This window comes from Bos grunniens, chromosome 11 (assembly GCF_055505025.1).
Source record: "Bos grunniens cultivar Pamir isolate PY7600 chromosome 11, Bosgru_T2T1.0, whole genome shotgun sequence".
Taxonomy (NCBI): domain Eukaryota; kingdom Metazoa; phylum Chordata; class Mammalia; order Artiodactyla; family Bovidae; genus Bos; species Bos grunniens.
In genome coordinates this window covers 58474930-58489385 of record NC_141175.1, presented here as the reverse complement: position 1 = coordinate 58489385, position 14456 = coordinate 58474930, and the positions used below count along the sequence as shown (strand labels likewise).

Here is a 14456-nt window from a genome sequence, read left to right as displayed (position 1 = left end):
ATGTGCTTAGGGGCAGCATACGAGTTAACTTCTCCCACTTGAAGGAGTTTCAGTATCTTTACCTCAAGATGGTTGTCTGAGACATTTGGTCACCTTGTAAAATGGAAATTCTCTCTGCCCCCCACCCCGCTCCACCCCCAGAAGCTGCCTAGGCCAATTTTATCCTCCTGCCATAGCAATTGGTTTGGAAACATGTGACCTAATTAGAGCCAAATGTAGGCGTCCCTGAGATTAATTCATGAACCCTGGAAGAGACTCTCCTTCGTCTGGAGTTACCATGTCAAGAGGATGTGAGTCCAGAGCAGCAAGCATCCACAGTGCCAAGTTTCAAGACTTAATGAGGCTCAGATTCTTGATGTCTCATTGCAGACAGAATTCAGTGAGAGACGAAGTGAAAGCTAAGAAGTGGATTTATTTAGAGAGAAACATACTCCACAGATAGAGCATGGGCTATCTCGGAAGGTGAGAGCGGCTCTTTGAGGATTTGATGGAAGCCATGGAAACACTATCCAGAAAACCCCCCAGAACACACAGTGTTGTGTTCAGCATGATGGATCTGAAACAAGGCCATGTGTCCAGCCCCAGGTCCCATTCCCCTGGGCGCCCGGGAGTCCCATTAAGTGTCCCATTAAGTGGGACAGTGTGATGGAGTCCTGGCCCATGAACTGGGAGCAGAAATGAAGGCTACTCTTGGGCCTGATCCTCAACTCCCCACCCGTCTTTCTGCCGTCCAGATACAGAGGAACCAGGGGAGGACCCCAAGGCCTGGGGAACAGCAGAACAAGCGGAAGGATGGGCCTGGGCCCCAGAGTGACTGCATGAACCTGAGCCTCCCCGCTGAACCAGCCTGCCCTGCGGTGTGCTGTGAGCAAGAAGGCAATTAGACACCCTGACCAACACCCCGGAGGCAGCCCCCACCCTCTGCGGCTAGGGCAGTCCTGAGTGTGCCCAGGGCAGCTCCTCTGTTAAACACTCACCAGTCCCACCTTCTTGGGAGGAACGCAAATCGCGGGGACCCATGTTTGTCACATGTTTACACACACTCTTGGTTGACTCCCATGATAGCAACCATTTGTCATACTGACGAGGGCTTGAGGCCAACAGAAACTGCCCGAACCCCTTGTGACCTTGAGAGTCTTTCGGCTATCCTGAGTCCAGTGGTACTGATTCCCACCTGCCTGAGCCAGAGGTAGTACCCGTGATCTTCTGCTGGAGAGGGCACCCCAGGACTCAGCCACATGGGTGGCCACAGTGGTGCCCAGGAGCCAGCGCCTGACTCCCTGCTCTCACCCTTTGTGTCTGCCCCTCCTGGGTGGTCAGCTTATTCTGGTATGTGTGCTGCCCAGGGGGGCCTGACCAGGCAACTGCAAAGGACAGTTTCTTCCCCCTGAGCTGCCAAGCTGTGCCCCTTGTCTCAGATACTTGGGACACTTGGTTGTTTTTTTTTTTTTTTCTCTTTGCTTCATGTAAACGCTCTTCTGAGCGATGCCGGCCATGTTCTCAGAGAAGCAGAGGAGTTTTCTGGAGGAAAGAATAAGGAGAGGGTTGCAGTAGGTGGCCATCTCCAGGCTCGCCCCTCCAGGGCTTGCCCCTGGTCAAGAGCCAGGCAGGAAGCTCTTAAGAGTCATTGCTCAAGAGTAGAGGAGGCCAGAGAGGCCCCAGGTAGAGAAGGGAGGGGAGTCACTCCTGCTACTCTGGTCCTGTCTCAGTTCCCCTTCTGTAACCCAGGGAGATGGGATTGGATGTGAAGGATCAAGAGCCCCCAGGTTGGAGGGAGTCCAGGCCCCTGAGAGGAAGAATGTGTGTTTGGGGGTGGGAGGGCAGCAAAGGGACCAGGGAAGATCATTGGGCAGGATATGGCAGGGTGGGGGTAGCCAGGGGGGCAGGCAGGAGTGTCACTGCTGGGAAGAGGTGGGGATCAAAGCATCTGGAGGGCTCTCTAGGGCAAAGACAAACACTGAGGTCATCGCTGCTCCCACAGAGTCCTGCCCCCACACCCCAGCCCCCAGCTATAAGGGCCCCCGCCCCAAGCAGGGTGTCCAGGCTGTGGAGGTGCCATGGCCAAGTCACACCTGCTTCCATGGCTTCTGCTGCTGCCCATACTCTGTGGTCCGGGCACTGGTGAGTCCCCCCAGCCTCCCCTTGCTTCCCCACCTTCCAGGCCTAGGTGTGGAGGGGGCATTGCAAACTGCTCCACCATTCGCTGAGCCCTGGTTCTGTCCCAAGCATTATCCTTAGTCTGGACATTATCCTCATTTTAAAGAAGAGGGAGCCTTGACTCAGAGACTCTAGGGCTTGTCCAAGGTCACACAGCTGGTGGCACTAGAGCAGGTAGAGAGCTTCCTAGGCGATGTTATAGTAAAGAACCTGCCTGCCAGTGTAGGAGATGCAAGAGACACGGGTTTGATCTCTGGGTCAGGAAGATCCCCTGAGGAAGGGCATAGCAACCCACTCCAGCATTCATGCCTGGATAATCCCAGGGACAGAGAAGCCTGGGGGGTTACAGTTCAAAGTGTCTCAAAGAGTTGGACATGACTGAAGCAACTTAGCATACACACATAGAGCAGAAGCCAGAGCTGTCTGACTCTAGCAGGTTTAAGAGCCATGCATCCCAGTAAAATTAGGTGTGGAGTTTGGGGGAGGCCAGTGCACCAGGTGTGGCATGGATCCCAAGGTTGCTCTGGCTTCAAACAGCAGCTGCTGCGACCACCTACTCCCTGGCCTGTGCCCAGGGCCCCGAGTTCTGGTGTCAAAGTCTGGAGCAAGCATTGCAGTGCAGAGCCCTAGGGCACTGCCTGCAGGAAGTCTGGGGACATGTGGAAGCCGTGAGTACTACCCAAGGATGTAGGGAGACAAAAGGGCTCAGGGTAAAGGGTCCTGGGTAGACTCTGGATGTGCCTGATGGATTGGAGCCCCTGTAGGGGATAGGATGGGATGGAGTGGAATGGGATAGAATATGATGGATAGGGTGGGGTGGGATGAATGGGATGGGATGGATGGGGTGAGATGGGATGGGATGGGATGAGATGGATGGGATGCAGTGATATGGGATGGACGGGGTAGGATGAGTGGGATGGAATGAATGGGATGGAATGGGATGGACAGGGTGGGATGGAATGGGATGAATGGGATGGGGTGGGATCATGGACACTTGCCTGTGTCTTGGAGTGCCCTGTCAGCCTTAGCCACCTGAGCTGGGAGCATGCCCCCCATCACGTGCTCCACCCTGGGGCCCTCTCCTCAGGATGACCTGTGCCAGGAATGTGAGAACATCTCCCGCCTCCTCACCAAGATGGCCAAGGAGGCCATTTTCCAGGTAATGAGGCCCATACCCTGAATTGAAGCTTGGAGGTTAAGAGATGGAAGAAGAAGTGAGCCTCTTAAAGGAGCATCTCCAGGCTGGGGGTGATGCCTGGGTTTACCAGGGGTCTCCTGGTCGAGAGAGGGCTCTGGGAGTGATCTCAGCATCACAGTCTTTCCCAAGGGGAGCTACCCTTCCTGTACCCAACCACACAGCTCCTTTAGCACCCTCCAAACTCCAGGGCCCTGGGCAAAGGCGACCAGTCAGCTAGGCAGTGGCCCCATGTCCAGGGGCTCACTTGGGGCAGACCTCAGAGAGGCCAGGCTAACAGTCCTCTCTCTGGCCTGCCTCCCAGGACACAGTGCGCAAATTTCTGGAGCAGGAGTGCGATGTCCTTCCGCTGAAACTGTTGGCACCCCTGTGTCGCCAGCTGCTGGACACCTATTTCCCTCTGATCATTGACCACTTCCAGAGCCATATGGTGAGGCCTGCCCACCTAGCCTCCAGGCTGCCTCCCTCACAGCCTCCATGCCTGCCCTTTCTCAGAGTTACCCCCACATATGTTACCCCAGCACACACACACACACACAGACACACACACGCGCGCGCGCATCCTATCCACACCCAGTCCAGGAAACTCAGTGCCCCTCAACTGGTGCCCAGATCACAGCCCCACCCACTAAGCTGTACACAGTGGGTCTGTACACTTGCAAACACCTACACACACCCTCACGCTCTTCATACAAACATACACTGGGTCACAAATCCATACTACAGACACACAATCTCAGGTAAAACTCATAGCATCCCACAAGAATAACAAATTCTACTTTGTGCTAATTCTGAGTAGGCTCCAAGCTTTAAGTCCTTAAAATACTGTAATTAAAGGAATCTTCCAACAACTGCTTCAGAGAAGTTAACACCCAAGAATGTGTGTCCTTAGTCACCCAGCTGTGTCCGACTCTTTGCGACCCTGTGGGCTGTAGCTCACCAGGCTCCTCTGTCCAAGGAATTTTCTAGGCAAGAATACTAGAGTGAGTTGCCATTCCCTTCTCCAGGGGAACTTCTTGACCCAGGGATCAAACCCCAGTCTCCTGCATTGCAGGTGAATTCTTTACCACTGAGCCACCTGGGAAGCCTTGCTGGCTCCAGTGGTAAAGAATCATCCTGCCAATGTAGGAGATGCAAGAGACACAGGTTCGATCCCTGGGTCAGGAAGATCCCCTGGAGTAGTTAATGGCAACAAACTCCAGTATTCTTGCCTGGAAAATTCCATGGACAGAGGAGCCTGGAGGGGTACAGTCAGTCCCATGGATATGACTGAACACATAAATACCCAAAAATACACAGATAATAATTGGTCAAGCTTTGATTTTGACCTCTGTCCTTTGAATCCACAATTCACATTCTTGATTAAGGAAAGGCAGTGCCCATGTGGTTTAATATGTGGGTCTAAAGGCTTATTACAGAAAATGCAAAAGGAATAACAATTTGCCTAATAAAATTTGAGTTTCTCCTCCAGAAAAAGATAACAAAAACCCACATCATCTGCACACTCACACAAAAGACACAGTCTCATGTACTTAAACTCATTCATTCTCACAAACATCCATACTCACACTCATTCACACACATCCACAGACAAATGCCCCAAAGTCCCCACATGACCTCCCTCTCTGCCTTTGGTCTCTCCCATCCCCTCCACAGAATCTTAAACCACAACCCCAAACCAGCCTGCTCCCCTCATTCCAGGCCAAAGACAGTGGCCTGGTATCTGAATCCTTGAGCCAGACTGAGCAGGAGTGGGGCTCCCTCCCCCACCCTAACCACCCCCTCACCCTGTGTTGTGCCCTAGAACCCGAAGTTCATCTGTCAGCACGTGGGACTATGCAAGCCCAGGCACCCAGAGCCAGGGAAGGGGCCAGAGCCATGGGGCCCTCTGCTGGACAAGCTGGCCCTCCCCCTGCTGCCAGGGGTCCCCCAGGCCAAGCCTGGGCCTCAGACACAGGTGAGGTGGGGATCCAGAGCCCCAGGGCCAGAGCCGAGGCCCTGGAGGCCGGGAGCACTTGACCTGGGAGGGCCAGAGCCGGAAAGGGCACCAGCAAATACAGACAGGGCCTAAGGCTCGAGCAAGAGGAGAGGAGAAGGAGGCGAGGCTGGTGAGCAGAGCCCGGGTGAGCCTGCTGTCCAGCCTGCCTCCAGCGTGATTCTTCCACCAGGACCTCTCTGAGCAGCTGTTCCCCATTCCCATCCCCTACTGCTGGCTCTGCCGGACTCTGATCAAACGGATCCAGACTGTGATTCCCAAGGTGAGTCGTCCAGGCCACAGGGCTCCCCACTGCTCCAACTCCCCCATCCATCCTCAGAGGTTAGGAGGGGGCCATTTGTGCATTGTTCCCACCCGAGGCACCCTGCCCTCGGGCTGGGCCTCTAAGTGCCAGGACTAGAGCTTCTTCAACAATTGCGAAGCCCTCACTGTGTGCCAGGCACTATGTGTGTGTTCTCAGTCACTCAGTCGTGTCCGACTCTTTGCGACTCCATGGACTGTAGCCCACCAGGCTCTTCTGTCTATGGAATTCTCTGGGCAAGAATACTGGAGTGGGTTGCCATTCCCTTCTCCAGGGGATCTTCCTGACCTAGGGATTGAATGTGCATCTCTTAGGTCTCCTGCATTGACAGGCAGATTCTTTACCTCTGTGCCACCAGAGAAGCCCTCCAGGCACTATGCCAGGTGTCAAAATACAGAAAAGAATCTAGTTGTCTTTGTGGAAATGGTGCTTTCAAGTTTTCTATTCAGGCTGAGGGTTGGAATACGTATGTATCAGAAACAAAGTGAAACAATGTTCCAGTAAAATCTATACCAAATTGCTGGGAAAGAAAGAAAAAGAGAGAAATAAAGAGGGAGAGAGAAAGGAAGGAAGGAAAAAGAGAGAAAGAAAGGGAGAGAAAGAGAAAGGAAGAAAGGAAGAGAGAGGAAAAGGAGGGAAGAAAGAGGGCAAGAAAAGGTGCTTTCATTTTACAAAAGAAGAATTAGATGGACACCCCATCCCTGCCCACCCTGAGCATGGAGTCTTCCAAACTTTGTAGTGACCATCACCCGACGGCCCTGCCTTGAAATGGGGCCCAGGTGAGGAGAGACCTGCCCTGTTGGCCCTTCCAGATGGGGCCAGTATGGCTGCCTGCTCACTGAGGGCGTGTCCACCCTCCTGAGTCTGCACTTCGGGGGGAGAGATTTTTTTCAGGTAGTGACGAGTTCAGAGCAGAGAATTAAGACAGATGGAAGGAACAGTGACAGGAGAATGGGGGTGGGATGCTTGGTCAGGAAGCGTCCCTGAGGTTGAGACCTGGGGAACAACTAAGACCAGTGGGCAAAGGATCTTAAGCAGAATGAGCTTGGGCTGCAGCGCGCAGCCTGCAGGGAGAGATTGAGAAGGGAGCAGAGGGTAGGCCAAGTGAAGGGACACCAGGCTTTGCTCCGCTTCTTCTTTTTTTACAATTTTACTTATTTATTTTTGGCTACACTGGGTCTTTGTTGCTGCACAGGCTTTTCTCTAGCTGCAGGGCTCAGGCTTCTCATTTTGGTGGCTTCTCTTGTTGCAGAGCACAATAGTTGCAATAGTTGTGGCGCATGGGCTTAGTTGCATGTGGGATCTTCTTGGGGAAGGGAGCGAACCCGTGGCTCCTGGATTCTTTACCACTCAGCCACCAGGAAAGCCCTGGGCTTTCTTCTGAAGGCAGTACACAGCTGTGGAAGGGTTTCAGGCAGGAGGAGCCATGACTGGATTTACACTTTAGCAAGATCTCTCTCCTGGTGTTTGAAGATAGTATCAGGCAGAAGGGAGAGAAGAATGAGAGCAAGGCGAGTCCTTAGGAGACCATGGCAGGGAGCTCGGTAGGCCTGGAACTAGCAGGGGGACTGGGGTCTGTCTGGGAGGTGGGCTCCGCAGGACTCGGTGATGGAGGGGACCAGGGGCGTGAAGACAAGTGGGGAGTCAGCCATGATTCTATGGACTTTGGCTTGAGTGACAGGCTCTTTGGAATGCCCCCCACCTCCCACTGAGATGGGTGGATTTAAGAAGAAACATGTCTGGGCAGAAAAATTAGGACTTCTCTCCTGTCTGTGATAAGTTCGAGTTGCCTGTATAACATACAGGAGGAGGCGACAAGCAGGCAGCCTGCCTGGTCACTGGCCAGGTCCAGAGACGTCAGTCTGAGAGTCATGGCTACAGACAAGATTTAAATCCAGGGATGTGGGGTGGACCAGGTGGAGGAAGAGGAAAAAGCCAGCAAAAGAGCCTGAGGAGGGACAGCCAGGGAAGTGTCCTTGGCTGTCCTGATGCTGAGGGACAGCAGGGGCTTCAGGCAGGAACAGGGCCCAGGCCAGCCTGCTACATACCGGTCCTTTCTTTAAAATTGAAGTATGCTGCTGCTGCTAAGTTGCTTCAGTCATGTCCGACTCTGTGACCCCATCCATAGACGGCAGCCCACCAGGCTCCCCTGTCCCTGGGATTCTCCAGGCAAGAACACTGGAGTGGGTTGCCATTTCCTTCTCCAATGCATGAAAGTGAAAAGTGAAAGTGAAGTCGCTCAGTCGTGTCCGACTCTTAGCGACCTCATGGACTATAGCCTACCAGGCTCCTCCTTCCATGGGATTCTCCAGGCAAAAGTACTGGAGTGGGGTGCCATTGCCTTCTCCGAAAATTGAAGTATAGTTGATGTACAAGGCTTCCTGATGGTTCAGCAGGTAAAAATCTGACTCAGGAGGTGCAGGTGTGATCCCTGGGTCGAGAAGATCCCCTAGAGGAGGAAGTGACAACCCACTCCAGTATTCTTGCCTGAGAAATCCCATGGATTGAAGAACCTGGCAGGCTACAGTCCACAGGGTCACAAAGAGTCAAACACAACTGAAGCAACTGGGGACACACACACAAACATAGTTGATATAAATATTATATAACTCACAAGTGTACAATATAATGATTCACAACTTTCAAAGGTTATACTCCATCTATAGTTATTATAAAATATTGGCTACATTCCCTGAGATGTGCAGTAGATCCTTGTAGCTTATTTCACGTATGAAAGGCAGGAACAGGGAGGGCCCAGACCAGCCTGCCACATACCGGTCCTTTCTTTAAAATTGAGGTATGCTGCTGCTGCTAAGTTGCGTCAGTCGTGTCCGACTCTTTGACCCCATAGACGGCAGCCTAGCAGGCTCCCCCGTCCCTGGGATTCTCCAGGCAAGAACACTGGAGTGGGTTGCCATTGCCTTCTCCAATGCATGAAAGTGAAAAGCCAATTCTTTACATGAATTGGCTGAATGAATAAAGAAGTGGAGGCATAAGGGTGCCTGCATTCTGTCTCCTTGCTCTTCAGCAGGGAGGTTGTGTTTGGAATCAAGGGTGGGGTGGGGTGAGGTTGGGTGGGGGAACTCCTTACTTCCCCATGGGCCTCCTGAAACCAGGGACTTCTTGACTCTGGGAGCCACAGACAGGAGCTTGTCCACCTGTGGGGGAAGCATGGCACCGCCAGGTCAGGAGGGAGAAGACTTGGGTTGGTTCTGCCTCTGCCCCAGGCTGTCATGTGGCCTGAGCAGTGTCTACCTCTCTGGAAAACTTTGGAATTTCAACAATTCCAGAGTCTTTGAAGTCAGAGTGGGGGTCTGTGGCCTGGTTCTCGCACCAGCGCAGTGACTCTGGACAAGTCCCCTGGACTCCCTGATGTTCAGCGTCTACCTGCAAGCAGCGTAGTAATTCTCCAAGGCCCCCAGGGAAGGTCTGCAAAGCACCCTGAGCAGGTCTTTCGGGGGAAGGTCCCACTCTGTCCTTTCTCGGCCCCCACCCCAGGGTGTTCTGGCCATGACTGTGGCCCAGGTGTGCCACGTGGTCCCCCTGCTGGTGGGCGGCATCTGCCAGTGCCTGGTTGAGCGCTACTCTGTCATCCTCCTGGACACGCTGCTAGGCCGCATGCTGCCCCAGCTGGTCTGCGGCCTCGTCCTCCGGTGCTCCAGTGAGGACAGCGCTGGCCCAGGTGAGCCTGCCGCCCCAGCCCCTGCCCATCACCCGCTCCCATCCCCTCCCCTTCTCGGGTCCATCTGCACTGCCCCAGTGAGAACAGGAATGCGGCTGTTTTTTCTCTCTAGCCCTCCCTGCCCTGGGGTCCCTGCCTGGAGAATGGCTGCCACAAGACTCTGACTGCCAGCTCTGCATGTTTGTGACCACCCAGGCAGGGAACAGCAGTGAGCAGGCCATGCCACAGGCAATGCGCCAGGCCTGCCTGGGCACCTGGCTGGACAGGCAAAAGGTGAGGGACAGGCATGCGGTGGGGCTTGGGACCCAGGGGCTGCCTGAGGTGGAGGGTTGGGTCCAAGACAGGTTTCCCAGAGACACACAGAGTGGTCTGGACCTCTGCCCTTAAGGTGCTCAGACGCAGACAGGATGCAGGACAAACAATGACGTCATTGTAACTTAGGGCAAAAGGTCAGGAGACGTCTCTGGCCCAGGGGCATGGGCTCAGGAGGACAGCAGGCCTCGTCATGGACCTGGAGAGAGGCCCGGTCATCTGCCAGGAGATGAGTAATGCCGGGCCAGCTGAGCAAGAGAAGGCCTGGCCTCCTCTCCAGGTCCCAGTCCTGTCCCTGCCCCGGGGCTCCTCCCGGTGTGACTCAGTGGGGACCAAGCCACCAGCAGGAGAGGCCTGGGACTGGGGTCCCAGAGCCCTGATGTTCTCTGAGAGTGGGTGACACGCCTGCTGACTCTTGGAGAAGGCTGCTTCCCGCACAGGGCTCCCCTCATGAGGTCTCTAGGACCAGATGAACTTCAGGGTGGCTTCCAGAACTGAAATGGAGAGGGGAGGGAAGGATGGGGCCAAGATTCTGCCCCTCAGTCTCCATCTCTGAAGTCCCTGGTTTTCCTGAAGGAAACCCCCATTTCCACCCAGCAGCTTGTTCAGTCTTACAGCCAGAGCTGCTCACTGAGGGCCGAGGGCTGGACCTACCAGGGAGCTCTGAGAGGATCCACATAAGTGGGGAGGCCAGACGTTAAGGCAGGAGGGCCCTGCCCCGGGCCTGGGTTCACCCAGCCCTGTGTCTGTCTCCTCCCTCAGTGTGAGCGGTTTGTGGAGGAGAACGCGCCCCGGCTGCAGACTCTGGTGTCCAGCGGCTGGGATGCCCACATGGCCTGCCAGGTATGCTCACCCCTGCCAGCTGGTTCCAGGACTTGCCTCAGCCCCCAGAGTCCTCCCCTACCCCCGCCCCAGTCCATAGTTCTCAGTGCAGGGCAGCCCCCGGAGTGCCAGCCCACATGCTGCCTGGACCCAACCCTCCACCTTGGGAGGTGTCCTCCTATAAAGACAAGGCAGTCTCAGAGAAGTCAAGAAAAAGCCACAAAAGGATGAAAAGGGAGGAGTATGGGAAGGAAGGGGCTTCCCAGATGGTGCTACTGGTAAAGAACCTGCCTTCCAATGCAGGAGATCTGGGTTCAATCCCTGGGTCGGGAAGACGCCCTGGAGAAGGGAATGGCAACCCACTCCAGTATTCTTGCCTGAAGAATCCCATGGACAGAGGAGCTTGGCGGGCTCCAGTCCAGAGGGTCGCAAAGAGTCAAACAGGACTGAAGGGACTGAGCGCATGGGAAGGGGGGGCAGCTTTAATGAGTGTGGTTTGATGTGTTTTCGGGGATGGGGGTTGTTCACTGAGCAGTGTGTGCTTAGTGGGGGTGGGGGCGGGTACATATTGTGTGTCCTCTGGCTCCACACCCTGAAGGCCTGTGGCTTGGAGGGTGGCCTGAGGGATCAAGAAGGTCACACCAAGAGCTCTTGTCAGGTGGCAGGTGGAGTGAGAGCTGCCCCTACAGGGGTGGGGGAGCCTCCCCAACCTCTTAGAGCTGGGAATCAGGGGTGCAAGGCTCAGGGCCCTAATACTGTCCCATGGCAGGCCCTGGGGACATGTGCGGCTCCGTTCAGTCCTCTCCAGTGTGTCCACAGCCCCCACTTCTGATGAGAATGCACAGCCATGGCAGGTGAGTCCAGACTCCCATTGACGGAATGGGGGGACGGCCCTGCCCCCATCGGGAGGCGGGGCTCTTCTGTCCCCAAGCAGAAAGAGGCAGCCTCCGATCTTCCATCCTGCTCCTCACAGGCTGAACTCAAGGCTCCTGAGGGCCCCGGCAGCGCCATCTCGACTGTCCTCTCTCAAAACCGCTCACCCTCCTGCCCAGAATCCCCGTGGCGTTCAGTGCCAGGCCCAGCTCCTGGCTCGCTGGCCCCACCCTCCAGCCCAGAGGGGAGCTTCCGTGCCCGACCATGGCTTTCCCCTCACAGACCACCCTCTGCACTCACTGATCCTTAGTACCAAATGTGCTTGCACCAAGCCCTGCCTTTCCTGAAACTCAGGGGACACCAGACATTGCTCCCCAAAGACGCCAGGAACTCCTCCATCGCCTGACTCCTCCTACCTGAGACTCCTCCCTCTCTCCCTCAATGCCACTGGGTCAGAGGTGACCCCTTAGGACAGAGGGGCAGGTCAGAGGCAGCCTCCATGCCAGGTGCCTCCGGAAAGGGAAGCGCCCCTGAGAACAGACCCGGCAACTTCACAGTTCTGTCCAGAGCAAGACGCCCAACACGAAGGTCATGTATTCATCTCTTTTCACTCGTTTTTTTACAATGCAATGAGTACCTGTGACCAGGCCACATTCTCGGAGCAAGGGCTAGAGGTGTGAATAAAACAGTGAGCCCCACCTCCACCCTCCTGGAGCTTACTCTCCAGGGCCCATCTGCGGGTGGAGGGGAGTCCAGCCTGCTCCAGAGACCCTCAAGAATCACGAGCCCCTGGGGGAGATGGTGGGGAGGAAGTGTCTGTAACAATTCAGACCCTCCCTGCAGGGACATGTTTAATGTCATTCCTCCCCATTGATGGCAGCTGCTGGGGCCAGAGGGCGGAGGCGGGGGTCAGGGAGCTGCCAGAAAGAGCTGTGCCTTCCGGCCCTACTGAAACAGGAAGAGGATTGGTTGGCACAGAAGGCCTGGGCTCTGGTCTGAACTCTACCAGCCCCTGGCCGTGGGTCCCCAGCCAAGACACACCACCTCTCTCTGGCCCTCACTCTTCTCAACGACAAAGGCGGAGCTGGGAGAGGTGGTCTTCAGGACTCTCCATATGACAAGACCCCACCTCTGGCTTCCTGCCCTGCCCACACTGAGAAGAAGCATGGGCTTCATTCCCATGCACCCCTTCCCCATCTCCTTTCCTCCAAAGGCTCTGAGGCTGGTAGGCCACAGGCCTGCAGATTGTGCCTTCGGTCCTGGGTCAGCCTGGTATGTCTTATCTCTAACCACAGCCTGGAACCAGAGGCACTTCCGTCCACTTTGGGAGTGAGGGGTGGCCAAGGCCTCGTCTTCTGGACAAGGAATGCAGATGGGGCTTCCGGCCCAGGGCCACCTGCACATCCCACCAGTGCCAGCCCAACTCTCACCACACCCCCAGCACTGGGCTGAGGGGACCTTGTCGTGGGCCCCCAGTCCTTCTCTAAGTCCTGGCATCAAGAGGACAGCGGAGGGAGAATCCCGTGCTGGCGTCACTCCCATCTCCATGTGCATGAGATGCTAGCTTTTACAATCACTCTGCTAACGCTTTCACAAAATTAAGAATTCGGAAGAATAAAAGTGGGAACAGAAAGTCCCAGAAAAGACAGACATGTGAAATCCTTAAACTTTTTTTAAACATCAGGAAATCCCTGGTGTGGTCGAAAGCGGGCACAGCGGGGCTCAATCCTGGTGGAAGGTGATTGGGCACATTTGTATGTGAATGTTTTCCTGTTGCTTTTTGTTACGACGTAAAAGGGGGTTTTCTTTTTATCTTTTTGTATGGTTGTTGTTCAGTCGTGTGTGACTCTTTGCAACCCCATGGACTGCAGCACTGTTGAACTTGCAACTTTTGTTAGAAATGTGAAGGTGGCTTGATTTCCTGCTGTGATTTATCTCCTCAAAGCTCGCTTGGGGCTGGGCACACTGAGGATTGGTTCCCAGGTAATAGAGCGTCTGTAACGAAGCCAACAAAGTGCCATCTCCTTGTCCTGAAAGGAAACACACTGCCCTTTAAGATGCTGCAGAAGCCACAGCCCCTCCCTGAATGTAAGCCAGGCTGGGGGCTGCCTCACTCTGCTCCGTGTTGGCGAAAGAGATGTCCATGTCGCCTCTTCCTCCTGTCACTGCTTCCAGCCTGATCCCTACCTGTGACCCCGCCCCCACCAAAGAGTCCTTCCACTGAGATGAGTTAGGGTCCCCCAAACTCAAAATATACCCTGCAAAATTAATCTTCAGCATCACAGACCTAAATGCCTGAAAGTGTCCCTTCACTTAGAACTTTTGTCATTATATTTCCTATCATAAAAGAAATGCACGTTTGGAAAGGATCCTGATGCTGGGAAAGACTGAGGCCGAGAGGAGAGAAGAGGACAACAGAGAATGAGAAAGTTGGATGGCATCACTGACTTAACAGACATGAGTCTGAGCAAACTCAGGGATATAGTGAAGGACAGGGAAGCCTGGTGTGCTGCAGTTCATGGGGTCGGACACGACTTAGCGACTGAGCAACAATAACCACATGTTTATTGTAGAAAATTCAGAAACTGCAGATGAAAAAAGGGTAGAAATCACCCACAATCCTACCAGTCCCAGGAGACAGCTATAGCAGATGGAGACTTTGCCCCTGAACTACAGACTTTTTCAGTCCATCTGGCTATACTCTGGCTCTACCCTGAATGGCTCCACTGTTCAAGCAGGGAAAGCTTATTATACAACCTGCTGTTGAGGCAGGGATGATGGACACAAACCCTTGGCCTCCGAATTTGAAGTTTTAAAGAAGTCTTTTTGTAAATCTATAGTGGACTTTTGTCTTGAATGCCATCACTTAAATTACAAGTTTGATCTCTCTGAGACAAAGAGTGTTTTACATTTTGAAAAAAGCTTGGTTGGGAAGATGAAGATCTACAGCCTGGAGGAGAGGAGGCATTAACTGTTAACCCTGAAAACAAGCATAAGAATGAGCTCCTGATAACCGAAGAGGAGGCTTCATTCAAAAGGTCAGGAACTGGGACTTTCCTGGTGGCCCAGTGGTTAATAATCTGCCTTGCAATTCAGGGGATGCAGGTTCGATCCCTCA

The 14456-nt window shown here is 54.3% G+C and overlaps 1 protein-coding gene across 7 annotated transcripts; it reads left to right on the top strand.

Moving 5' to 3' along the window:
• Positions 1-2037: 2037 nt before the first annotated feature.
• On the top strand, positions 2038-12750 carry SFTPB (surfactant protein B). Of its 7 annotated transcripts, none has more exons than XM_086326503.1 (11): positions 2038-2121; positions 2698-2825; positions 3245-3316; positions 3657-3782; positions 5157-5309; positions 5521-5610; positions 9148-9331; positions 9444-9604; positions 10406-10486; positions 11235-11319; positions 11439-11937. In XM_086326503.1, exons 1-10 carry the CDS (start codon positions 2058-2060, stop codon positions 11295-11297), a joined length of 1122 nt encoding a protein of 373 aa, XP_086182629.1. In that variant the 5' UTR covers positions 2038-2057; the 3' UTR covers positions 11298-11319; positions 11439-11937. The 7 variants fall into 7 exon arrangements, with proteins under 7 accessions (XP_086182629.1, XP_086182631.1, XP_086182634.1 ...); XM_086326505.1 differs by having other exon boundaries at positions 9217-9331; positions 11439-11561; XM_086326502.1 differs by lacking the exon at positions 11439-11937 and adding an exon at positions 12634-12750 and having other exon boundaries at positions 2039-2121; positions 2695-2825.
• The last annotated feature ends 1706 nt before the right edge of the window (positions 12751-14456 follow it).

Coding starts and splice junctions, on each gene's coding strand:
- SFTPB (XM_086326502.1), top strand. CDS start 2,058: ATGGCCAAGTCACACCTGCTTCCATGGCTTCTGCTGCTGCCCATACTC. Junction 2,826..3,244: donor TCTGGGGACATGTGGAAGCC/GTGAGTACTACC, acceptor CCCTCTCCTCAG/GATGACCTGTGCCAGGAATG. Junction 9,332..9,443: donor TGAGGACAGCGCTGGCCCAG/GTGAGCCTGCCG, acceptor TTTTCTCTCTAG/CCCTCCCTGCCCTGGGGTCC.